Source organism: Gavia stellata, chromosome 1 (genome assembly GCF_030936135.1).
Source record: "Gavia stellata isolate bGavSte3 chromosome 1, bGavSte3.hap2, whole genome shotgun sequence".
NCBI classification, from domain to species: Eukaryota; Metazoa; Chordata; class Aves; order Gaviiformes; family Gaviidae; genus Gavia; species Gavia stellata.
The window spans coordinates 24,909,487-24,922,558 of NC_082594.1; the positions used below are offsets into that span (position 1 = coordinate 24,909,487).

A 13,072-nucleotide genomic window follows, 5' to 3' on the forward strand; every position below is an offset into this window, starting at 1 on the left:
GTTTATGTATTTTAACTGAATACATTTATTTCAGATAGTTCAAAGAAATTTTACGCTTTCTTATGTTTTTCTTTAAGGGCATTTGGTCCACTTTGGTGCCATGAAGATATCACACCCAAAAATCAGAACACCAAGAGTGCTGAACAGCTTACTAATTTTCTGCGTCATGTTGTATCTGTATTTAAAGATTCCAAGTCAGGTAGTAAATTTTTTCCTTTTGTAACTAAAAGACTGTTCCCTTAAGGTCACACTGAATGTTTACTGTGTGACTTAGCAGATCTGCTTATGCAGAAGCATGACATATTGTATGTCTTAACAAGGATGTATGATACATGAAAGAACTGCTTTAAAAAAATCACGTTAGATTGGACTGTGGCTGAATGTTAAATAGAACATTTCTTCAAAGCTGTTGGTAAAAAGCCTTTTGATTGATAAAAGCTACCAGATAAAAGCTCCTCTGTGTCCTGTTGGTAAAATACATCACAGTTACTAAGTAAATGTACTTTTTAAACTTTCTTCTGGCAATTAAAGTTTAGTTTTAATTTATTATGTTTTTAGAGCTTAGGAAATGTACTGATTGTATTTTGAAAACCAACACAGTCACTAATTAAATATCTTCCAAGATCAAAGCAGAATGCAGCACCAGTATTTATATTTAAGATCTTATCCAAAGCCTTCTGAAGCTAATAGAAAGACTCCTAATTCAGCTTGGCTTTAGGTTTGGGAGTGTTCAGAAGTTACTGTGTTTCTGCCAGCAAGAATAGTGGATGGCTTGAAAGTTTGTCCAGGAATTGTAAAAAAAATTAAATCAGATGAAGAATTTCAAGTTTTTGCTGACAAACATTTGTAGACTCAGAATTTTGGTTTTGCAGTTTATTACATTCTGTGTGAAATAAATGTAAACAGTGGGAACTTCTCCCAAACCCAGACATTTCTGCATCTCCATTTCTCACAGGGTTTGCAGGATACACTACAGTGCATATCCTCCCCACAGAGTTGGTTCAGCCTGTTCATGACCCACAGTAGTCTGCCATTTAAAAAAAAAAAAGAATTTACATCCTACTTTTTTGCTTAGGTTTTCATTTGGAGCAGCATCTGAGTGAAGTTGCTTTACAAACAGCTCTTTCAAGCTCCTCAAGACATTACGCAGGTCGCTCTTTCCAGATATTCAGGGCCCTAAAGCAGCCCCTTTCTGCACATGCATTGTCTGACCTCCTGTCAAGATTGGTGGAAGTTATTGGAGAGCATGGAGATGAGATTCAGGTATGCATGTGTACATAATGCTTCTTAGTACTGTTGATTTAATGTATATTTAATTTAAAATTATGATTTTAACAAGGTGTTCTGGAGTCAAGTGATGCAAAGTAGAATGCGGCCTTAGAAAAGGTTACCTCTGAGTTTAGTGAATCCATATGTACCTTATCAAAGGCTTCATCAAGCTGTTAACAATCTTATATAGCGCTAAAGAGAACAACTAGAAAACATCTAGTAAATGTCACTCAGAATGAAATCTTCGTGATGACCATTTTTTCCCTTTTCACATCATTAATTTGTGCTTAAGGAACCCATCATCCTCTCTGCTGATGTAATCTGACAACATGGAGAAGGCACGACCTCATTTCTCAGATGTTAACATCTTTTGGCGTAAAGAAATCTACACCGTCCATAGCAATACAAAACTTATACTGACCTAATTTGATCCAGTCCTCTTTTAGTGAACTATGATGTTCACATGGTTTAGCTAGGCAGACCGTTTTCTCCTGAAATTTTACGATCAGAGCCTATTTATTGCGAGATTCAAGACTGACTTAATAAAGAGAACTACTAGCTCTTAAGAAATAGACATCACCTCCATATTTTACGTAGGTAATGAAACTGCCACAAGATGACAGTAATATTCTGTCACAACTGCTTGTGCAGAATTTAAATCAGTGACCTGCAAGTCAGAGGTTCTGTATGCCACTACCAATCCCGTGATGAGATATGTGCCCTTCTTGCATGCCTTCATAGATCATTCAGAGGCAGAAAATAAAACACATTTGTAGTGACATTTTAGTGTTCAGGACAGTGGCATTGATGTGAATGTTGTTCTTTTTTCAGGAGAAATTATAGGTTTTCAGTAGGTGTCTGTTCCTTTTGTGAACTGAAGTTTTTTAAATGTTCACTATTTTGAATGTCTTTGTTGAAATGGTTAACCTTGTGCATTGATAGGGGTATGTAATGGAAGCACTACTTACTTTGGAAGCTGCTGTGGATAATCTGTCTGACTGTTTGAAGAACAGTGATATTTTGACGGTGTTATCACGGTAAGAGCCTGTTCTTCTAAGTGTATCTTTTTTTTCTAGTGTCTCATGATACTAAGTGCGCAGTTCTGAAGTCTGACAGCATAAAATTATTTTGATAAGACTGAGCTTATTTGTAACCTTCAGAGAACTAGACTGAGAGCACATCTCAGCCAATTTTGCAATAGTTGAAATAATGTTGATAGAACTAATGGAACTTTACAATGCATTGTAAATTCTGCCTTGCTGCCACTTGGCTATAACTTACTTTAATATCCTTTAAAAATACTGTATTTTTTGCACCTTTGTACCATATACTTGAAAACATATCTGGTAAGAAACATGTTTTTTGGACTATTGGTTTCGTACAAGCTGTCGTTCTCAGGTGAAGTATTCCCCAAGAAGAAAATTATCGTGGCTTATTCTCCTCAGTAAAACTAGGGAGAATATTGTCCCATGTGTACATAACCCATGGATTTTGCCAGACATGTAGACCATCTTTGTGAAACCCTTGGCCTTAAAGTAGACCTTTGTACATGGAGGGAAAGTGCAGGCTCCTTCCGTAACACAGCTGTTGACAGTACCGAGGGAGATTAATGTCTATCTGACTCCTAATAGCAACAACAGAATAGGGAACATGTTTGAAGAATGTCAATAAGTTACCATGCTTTACATGCAGAACAAAAATACAAGGGCTATCATTTCTGAGCCTAGCAGGCAGGGTGCTATGTATTATACTGCAATGGCAGAACACAAGTATTGCGTTGTGACAGAGTAGAAGTGGGGAAATACAGCTTCTACTTTCTAAACTAAGAGCTATTTATTTTTCTTCAGTGCACATTTCAGGAAAGAGCAAGATGGAGCAGAAAATAAGAAACACTCCAGAAAGCAGTGGAATGCCATATTCTTTACCCTGACACTATTGATTCCATAAGATCCTCTTCAAATATTATAGACAGTAGGGCCTCATAGTATATGAGGTAGGAATGGGACCAGAGAGTCAGGAATTAGCTGTTCTCCAGAACAAACTTCCCTTGCATGTATCAACACAGCATGTTCATCTGTACAGATAATTGATAGGGATTATCTGGATCATCACATGGTAGTCCAGGAGGAGGCATCAGTCACTGAAATTGAAACACGTCCGCTTTCTGTAAACCATCTTGAAGAAATCTTAGGATACAGGCAGGGGAGGATGCAAGGACAACAAGGTTTCTGAAGGACTAGCAAGAACCTAGGCAGCCACATGACAGGTTTCTTGAGGATAACGTGGCATATTTGTAGTTCTACTTAAGATATGCTGGGTTTTCTGCCCACAGTTGTCACGTTAGCCAGTAAGCCATTGTGCATTTTACCTGCCAGCTGTGCCAAGTTTGGGGTTTGCTCCACTGATGAGGCCATTTTAAATACCAAAATTGTTTTCAGTTCTACCACTGCCCCATTATATGGCATTTCCACAAGTCACTTCACAGCTCTGTATCTCTTATCACCATGTCATTCTTACCTATCTAGACTGTAGACTACCCTGCTCTGGTTTGCAGGTTCACATTGCAGTGCCATGTGAACCTCACTTCAGTCATGTCTGTGGGCACTTCTGAAAAAAAAAGACAGGTTGCTATCAACAGTGTGGTGTTTTACTTTTCCTATTTAAATATTTATTTACAGTTTGATATATGTAACTTGCATACAATATGTACAAGTTTCAAGCTGTGCTTTCACACATTGCAATGTATGTTACATATTTTGGGTTCAGTTCATCTTCGCCAGATTTAACATCAAGCACCAAACTGACTGCAAACCGGAAGAGCACAGGACAGCTGAATGTGAATCCTGCAGGCAGTAACACAGCCACCGCTGAACGAAGCAGGCACCAGAGGAGCTTCTCTGTACCCAAAAAGTTTGGAGATGTGGACAAATCCTCGGACCCTCCGCGCAGTGCCACACTAGACAGAATTCAGGCATGCACACAACAAGGACTGTCCTCTAAAACCAGGAGTTCATCTTCTCTAAAGGACAGTCTCACTGACCCATCCCATATTAACAATCCAACCAACCTACTGGCCACCATCTTCTGGGTTGCTGTGGCTTTGATGGAATCAGATTTTGAGTTTGAGTACCTAATGGCATTGCGGTTACTGAATAAACTTCTGGCTCATTTGCCACTAGATAAAGCTGAAAACCGGGAGAAGTTAGAGAAGTTGCAAGGGCAGCTGAAGTGGGCAGACTTCTCAGGGCTTCAGCAGCTACTCCTGAAAGGATTCACCTCCCTTACTACCACTGATCTCACACTACAGCTCTTCAGTTTGCTGACACCAGTATCTCGAATATCCATGGTGGATTCCTCTCAAGCTATAGGTAAAATCAGTATACTTTCCTCTCTTTCAGTTTCCGTTGCTTTGACATATGGCAGAATTAGGCTATCTGCACAAAACCAAAAATGGCATTTTTTTCTTTCTCTTCTAATATAGCATAATGTACTTTTGCTTGGAGTTGGGTGGACTTTTTGGAAATTCCATAGCAATGTAACATGTTTCTGAAAAGTGAAATTATTGCACAATAAGGTTTTGGAGAAAAGCAGTCATGTATTATTTCACATTTCATTTCTAGTGCTTAGCAGCGTATAAAGTTTCTGAGTGCTGACAAAATCAACCTATGTAAGGAGATACTGTGAAATTTTCTAGAACCTATTTTGGCTAGTTTTTCCACTGAATTATTTTCAGAATATTGCAAATTATTTTATTTTAAATCAGTGTTTCGTGGGATTTTTCCTAGAAATACAAATATTGAAAACTCCTGCACACTTTTTATATAAACTACAGTAGCACATTAGTGAGTGAGAGAGGCCTGGGTTATAAGGAAATATGGTAACATTTTGAATTCCCAATTATTTAGTTGAGGTTGTGACCACTTCTTAATTATATTTCTTGAAGAGATTTTCTGTATTATTCCAAACATCTACTCCTCTGTCTCAGTCAGAAACACAGATATTAAGACAATTGTGCAGGCTTCACAACTAAGTCATAACAAGCTTAAACACAGAGTAAGGGGATGAAAGCCATGAACAGCCTCTCCAGGCACCTGTGTGGTGCCTGTGTTCCAGACTTGGGTTGGGCAATTCACACATGGGCTGTGACGGTACCATCTGGAGGTATCTTTTTCTTTTCCCTGAGTATAGAGGATGGCAAGAGAAATTGTGCTCCTAACTTAGCCAACTTGTTTAATTGTGTAGAACAAGAGGGAATGAATGGTTAGAAAGATATTCTCATAGATCAGATTCTTTCTTTTCAAAAAACAGATTGTGTCCAGCTACAATTTATTGACTTCTGAGCTCTGAGCTCCCACCTGAACTGGCGCAGCTTTTGTTACAGCTCCCTGTTACAGTCAATGCCTACAGTTAGTCAGCTGCCTTGAGCTGTGAGTTGATGCAGAAGAGCTGAATCCCAGCTCCAGACAGAGTGCTTACGCTAATGACGGCGGCTGGCACTCGGCACGGGAGCCATCTCCTAGCTTCAGAAACACCCACTTTGAGTAGTCTCATCTGAACAGTTAGATCAGAATTCTGTTTCATTATTATTATTAAATTGAACAGTATAAAACAATGGAAGCCCTGCCTGGCAGCCTGACCAAAACAGTTGTTCATTTATCAATACTCACTGAATTTCTTTTTGTGTTTTAGCAGCAGTAATGAAAATGCCACCAGTTAAGACTGTCAATAAGCCAGTTAAGTGGAAAAGATAAACATACTCTCTAACAGAAGTAAAAAATATGCTTTTGTGAGATATTTTGTCCTGTAAATACCTGTTTGTGCAGTAGCGTTTGCAGAAAGAGGTTCGTGCTTTATAACAGTACTGTTGCCTAAATGATATACTGGATTTTCAAATTAAGCCCCTTTTAAGACAAATGTGGCATGGCCAGTGGCGTGAACAACTTGATAGAGTCTGTGTGAGTTTGCAGCTAATGTAATATTGAAACCGTGACCTCCCATGAAGCACCAACTTGAAGATCGCTGTGGCTGTTGCTGTCCGAAATACACATTTTGTTCTCTATTTTCCTGTTCTAGGATTTCCACTGAATGTTTTGTGTCTCCTGCCCCATTTAATTCAGCATTTTGACAGCCCAAACCAGTTTTGTAAAGATATAGCCGAAAGGATTGCTCAGGTATCAAAGTTATTTACTGTTTTGTACATCCTCAAAACCTGCAAATGCAGTTGCCTTGTTCTTAATGTGTTTTGACATTTATATTTAATTAGGTTTGTTTGGAGGAGAAGAACCCCAAGCTATCAAATCTTGCACATGTCATGACCCTTTATAAAACACACAGCTATACAAGGGACTGTGCTACGTGGGTAAATGTGGTTTGCCGTTACCTTCATGAAGCATTTGCTGATATTACTTTGAGTATGGTTATGTATTTGGCTGAGGTAAGTTTTCAAAGATTTTTTTACTGTTTTAACTCTTCTTTTGCCTAACAACCCAAAGAGCTGAAGTTTGCCTGCAGATTACTGGGGGCTCTCTGTAGCTGTAGTTATAATTAAGAGTAAAAAGCAGAAATTAGCAGAAAGAAAGGGATTTACTATAAGAAATCAATACTGAACACTAAAACAAAAGCCAGCAAAGGTCTGCAGGGCTGATACATCTTAAAGCAGCTTCACTCATCAGCCAGTCAGATTTTCCACTGTGGAAGAGAGAGAAACTGGACAACATTTATTTAGAACCCACTGAGAAAAATTGGAGAAGGACTACTTCCAGAAGGAGTTTAGCAGCATAAATAAGATATCATCTGCTATATAATGATCTGGTTCTCAATATAAATTTGTATGCATTCCTCTAACACTGACTGGGATCATCTTGCTGCCCAGGTTTTCCCCCTGTCCTCATCACTTACTACTAACATTTCTCACGCATGGAATATAGAGCTGATGCAGTGTTGTTACTGTTGATCCAAGGCTCAGTTCTGCTCTTTAGCTTAAGGTCACTTGATCTTCTGCTGCCTGTGTCAGATCAGTATCAGGACACCATTTTCTTGTAGACTTCTCAGATTTATACCTTCACTTCTATGCTGCAGTGAGATGCCTTCAGTCTCCCCGCTCATCCAGGGAGAAGGCAGTTCTGTATTCATGACATAAATTCACTAGCTTCTTTAGAGCAGCTTTGTTTTTTGGAGCAGATTCATTCTCCCCTCTGCCAAAGGATCTACAGGAACTCCGCAGGCATCTCTGATACTGGCTATCCACAGATTTTCAAAAGCCTGAGAGGCCAGGCTGTGCTCCCACATTCACTCAGACTTCAGAGCAAACTCGGACCTGCTGCCTCAAGCTGCAAGTACTCACCTTGTTTGCACATGAAGGCTCTAAGTAAACAATCATATCAGATCTTGACTGATGGTGAAAGCCATGACTCTCCTGTAGGAGACTAAAACAGGACCCTGAGGTTTTTCAGTCTGTTTTCAAACTCAAAGACTCTGAAGAGCTATTAGGCCTTCAAACACTCTCCAGAGTCACGTGCCTCCTTCACAGCAGAAACTTTTATTCCTAATAAACAAATGCTGTAAAAATTTAGGTTTAATCTCTTTCTCCTTTGCTTTCCCAGCCTTAGGATAGCATTTGCCCCTCTGTGTTCCCTATGTACAGTTACTAGTGCTGCAGCACCTCCACAAAGGTCATTGCACATGATCTTGCTCCCCTCAAAACGGCCTTAGACACTCATCTGGAGACTCTTTGCACTCCCCCCTAGATTGGCACCACGCTACTATATTAACAGCAAGTCAGGCAGGTTTTTGATCGTAATTAAGGCACATTCCTCACATAGCACTATCATTGCAGGATGACAGAGTAGTAAGCATGACTTCTCTTCTCTGTATTTACATTGACTGCAGCTCTGTTGAGTCATGTCTGGGGAATATTTGCATGGGCATAGGGTAGCAGCCAATCTGGAGGAGGAGCAAAAGACAACAAACCATCTTCTTCGACCTGCTGTGGCCATGAAAAAGATTCTTCCAGCATTCAGAATATGTTTCCCCTTTTCTTCTTAGTTAATCCCCAGACCAGGGTAAACAATGTGCTTCTGTCTCCTATAAACTGACTATGGGATATACTGTCAATAGGTAAAGCCAAATGGGTTAACAGCCCCACTGGGCAATCTGCAGTTGAATGTTATAACCGTTGGTTACAGAGCCTCGAGTTTTAACAATCCTGGCTCAGTCCCCAGTGCCTGGGCCTGAGGGAAATTGTGAGACATGCAGTGCTTAAGAATAACAAAGGAAATCTATGTTGCAACAGTGACCCCTCCAAACACAGAGGTATACCTTCAGAAGGGGACTTTGTACCACAAATTATCAAGACTATGAGAACAAATGCTCTCAGCAGATGGTAAAAGCTTCAATTATTGCTATTGAGACAAAAATTTGCATTTAACCTATTTGATGGCAGATAATTGCTTGTCAGCTAGGGGTATGATCCTGGCATAAAATAAGACGTTTCAACTGTGTTCTTATCCAAACCTTACAGTGACAAGCAGTGCTCCGTACTCAGTTTTACATATTACACCTCCATCCTTGAAAAATGATAATTTCTTCTAGAAAAATATTTGGGGATCTCAGTCTACAGATGAGGAAAAAACACTGTTTAATAGTGCAGTAGAACTTTGAGCCTCTACTACCAAAATCAGCATACAAACACATTACTGAAAGCTTACTTTGATTTTATGTTAGATTTTAGCATATTAATTTTTAAAAATCAACCTTATACCATGATAGCACAATCATTCTAGGAGCATATCTGAATTGACATGGGTCATATGTTAAACTAGGGATTCATTAAGTCCAGGGTCATGCCTGGACTTAAATAGCTAATGCTATTACAGAAGAAGGGACAAGAAACCCTGTAGTGAATAGTAGTGTGCTCATCGTAGATGTTTCCTCCTCCTCCACGTTAGATAGAGGATTGCTTGTGATAGAACCATGAGCGTTCATAACCTGTTCAAAACCAAGGAATCACTAGAGATTAAAACATCTGTGTTGCAAGGGAAAGAATGTCCTAGGTCAGACATTATCCCACTAACAGCTTGCTTATCAGACATGGCTTGTGAAATGCCTTCTTTATTTCCTCAGTGGACAGAGAAAATGTTTGTTTGACTGACTAACATAGCTAAAAGCTGAGTATCTCTTCTCACCTGCTGCCAGATTTGGAGGGGCAAAGGGAACTGTCTTCTGTGGTAGCACCCCGGCAGCCACATAAACCAGCAGCAGCCAGCCCAGGCAAGGAAGCCCCTGGAGAAGCAGGCTCTGCTTTCCACCTAGTTCTAGGTTAGTTGCTGCTTCAGGAAAGGGACAAATGTTGCTAACAGACTGTGGATCCCTAAACCCGGATAAGACCCAAATAGTTACCCCACACTAAGAAGAGAGGAATCCACAATTCTTCAAAACAGTTCATATGGACCAGAGTCAAAAAAAAAAAAAAAAAAAAAAAAAAAAAAGACTGAGAACAGGTATGATTTCTTCTTACAAATACAGAATACAATGGAAACACTTTGTCCTGGAACTTGCTGATCCAAATGATGTTACCACAACTCCATCTTGCTGCCATTTTTGTTACTTCTGGCAGCAAAAGAATTCTTATCATACTAAATGCATTTTAAAGTTGCTGTTCTTTTTTTAAACGGAAATACTCTTTCTTGTTACAAATACATGATGTGTTTAAGTACACACTTGGACTATCAACCACCACATATACTCATCTGAACAAGTGAAAACTGCCACAGTCCACAAATGTTTTGAGTTTGAGGGGCAAGAGCTGTTTAAGTCAAAGGATTCTGTTGACAATAAATTTATGCAAACTGGAATAGAAATTAGAAGCTTTCAGAGGTAAAGTTCCTCAAACAGCTTTCTGACCAGCAATGGAGACAAAATTCCCATTATTTCCCAAGAATTCCTTTTCCTATCACAAAAGTGATTATATAATGCAGTAGCCTCTGTCAGAGAACAAAAAAAATTCTTTCTCTCATCCAGATAGTTTCTTCTAATCCTTTATTCCTACACTGAAATGGTATACCAGTTGATGTGCTGGATCATATAAATGATTTACAAGGAAGTAATCACAGAATCACAGAATCACAGAGTGATAGGGGTTGGAAGGGACCTCTGGAGATCATCTAGTCCAACCCCCCGCCAGAGAAGGTTCACCTAGAGCAGATTGCACAGGAATGCATCCAGGCGAGTTTTGAATATCTCCAGAGAAGGAGACTCCACAACCTCTCCGGGCAGCTTGTTCCAGTGCTCTGCCACCCTCAAAGTCAAGAAGTTCCTCCTCATGTTTAGACGGAACTTCCTATGACCAAGTTTGTGCCCATTACCTCTTGTCCTGTCACTGGGCACCACTGAAAAAAGACTGGCCCCATCCCCCTGGCACCCACCCCTGAAGTATTTATAAGCATTAACAAGATCCCCCCTCAGTCTTCTCTTCTCCAGACTAAAAAGACCCAAGTCCCTCAGCCTCTCCTCATAAGAAAGATGTTCCAGTCCCCTAATCATCTTTGTAGCCCTTTGCTGTACCCTCTCCAGCAGCTCCCTGTCCTTCTTGAACAGGGGAGCCCAGAACTGGACACAGTACTCGAGATGCGGCCTCCCCAGGGCAGAGTAGAGGGGGAGGATAACCTCCCTCGACCTGCTAGCCACACTCTTCTTGATGCACCCCAGGATGCTATCGGCCTTCTTAGCCCCAAGGGCACACTGCTGGCTCATGGTCATCCTGTTGTCCATCAGGACTCCCAGGTCCCTTTCCACAGAGCTGCTCTCCAGCAGGTCAGCCCCTGACCTGGACTGATGCATGGGGTTATTCCTCCCCAGGTGCAGTACCCTACACTTGCCTTTGTTGAATTTCATCAGGTTCCTCTCTGCCCAACTCTCCAGCCTGTCCAGGTCATGCTGAATGACAGCGCAGCCTTCCGGTGTGTCCACCGCTCCTCCCAGTTTTGTGTCATCAGCAAACTTGCTGAGGGCACACTCTATCCCTTCATCCAGGTCATTGATGAATATATTGAACAGGATTGGACTCAGTACTGTTCCCTGGGGAACACCACTGTTACCGAGTCAAATCAAACCTTCCATTGAAAGATCCTAATGGAAGGCAAGAAAAAGGCTATAACCCTGTTTTGAAGAAGAATCGCTAAGCACATTTTATCTCTCAGTAAAGGTATCCATGGGCTGAAGCAGGTTGCCATGTAGTAACTCTAATGTAAAAATTCTTGCTGTCTTTTTGTAGAGGAATAGATCAAGTGTAGTGAGTTTCATCTATTGTGCTGTTAATGGAATTTGCCTACTTTGTTTTATGAATCAGTAATTACTACTCACTTTTACTGATAAAAGAAATCAGAAGATATTTAGCAGGATGAGATAGGTGTGTGTCCTAACTGATCATTCCATTTTGGCTGGCATGAAGTCTTCTCATTCAATAAAAAGGAGTCTTGTCATTCAGGCCAGCAAGGGCCTCTAATAAATTACTAGACTCCACTTGGATAACAGTTGAAATTTTTTTTGATGGAAGACATGAGACAACATAGAGATTTTATAAATAATTGTTTTCTAGATCCTAATATCTCTAGTAACCAGTCTTAGAAGAACTTTTTTGATGTCCTGAATGGAAGGATAGAGTCTAGTCTTGAGCCTCTGGTAACCTCCAGCAGTAACATTTTATTGCCTCTGAAAATTGTGGGGTGGGACAGGACCTGTCACCAATGAAAGAACGTTCTACCTTCCAGGAAATTTTCAGCTGAGATATTTCACACACATGTGCAAACATAGCACATCTGTCTGTACACCTCCTGAATTGCTGTCATGTATATATATGAGCACAGTTGCATTTCCAAGGTTCATTGTGGTATTCCAGGATCTACACCCAGGTGTTCCAAAATTCCAGGATTTAGATCAAGCCCTTTTTTGTATTAGCCTCTACAGTAAGAGAGCCCAGGGACTCCGTCTCCTCCTTAACAGAACATGCTTCCTTGGCAGTTACAGCCAGTGAGCACTGGCAGCGAAGTATATTTGGATAAATATAAATTGATGTCTGAATAGTAGTAGTTTTGTTTCTTCAGCATGTTTTCTTTTTTCTCACTGACTTTCAGCAAAGGTAGAAATAAAAAGATACTCCCCTGTTTTTATTGGATGTGCTTCCCCAATTACAGTGTAAATTTTACCTGCCAGTTTACTCAACTGCTGAATGTGTTTTCTGGATAAGTTAAGGCAGGCATATATAAAATGTATGTTTCATTATCAAAACAGGCTAGTATTTGGCTCCCAAGTTAAAGCTCTTTTTTATTTCGCACTTGTATCATCATCACTTGTAAAATGATTGTAAAATGGCATTGCAAAATCAGTGAATGAAGAGAGATTAACAGTACAAATGGTATTCATGAAACTAGCAGCTTTTTGCATAAGAAGAAATGTCTCAAAATTTAGTTATTTTCACTTTTTTTTTTTAACAGCTACTAGAAAAGGGCCTTCCCAGTATGCAACAGTCCCTCTTACAGATGATCTACAGTCTTCTTAGTTATATGGACCTGTCAGCTATTCCTGTGAAACAGTTTAACATGGAAGTGCTAAAAACAATTGAAAAATATGTACAGGTAAATACCTTATCTTCTTTATATTGACATAGGAACTTAGCAGTATTTACTACCATAAGTTGTTTTTCTTTATAAGAATTTAAGACTAGATTAGCAGGGAGGCCTGCAACTGTCCAGTGTGGTATCTAGTTTATAAACAGCCTGATGACTAATAGACTGCACATCCCCAGCTG

At 40.0% G+C, this 13,072-nt stretch overlaps 1 protein-coding gene across 2 annotated transcripts in view; it reads left to right on the plus strand.

The window, feature by feature from the left end:
• The window catches only part of FRY (FRY microtubule binding protein), a 178,190-nt gene that overhangs the window by 128,858 nt on the left and 36,260 nt on the right, over window positions 1–13,072 (plus strand). For both annotated transcript variants that reach the window (XM_059823308.1, XM_059823300.1), the window contains exons 41-47: window positions 78–199; window positions 1,076–1,263; window positions 2,212–2,306; window positions 4,036–4,637; window positions 6,343–6,440; window positions 6,533–6,703; window positions 12,759–12,899. In XM_059823308.1, coding sequence (XP_059679291.1) covers window positions 78–199; window positions 1,076–1,263; window positions 2,212–2,306; window positions 4,036–4,637; window positions 6,343–6,440; window positions 6,533–6,703; window positions 12,759–12,899 — 1,417 coding nt within the window. The remainder of the gene's footprint in view (window positions 1–77; window positions 200–1,075; window positions 1,264–2,211; window positions 2,307–4,035; window positions 4,638–6,342; window positions 6,441–6,532; window positions 6,704–12,758; window positions 12,900–13,072) is intronic.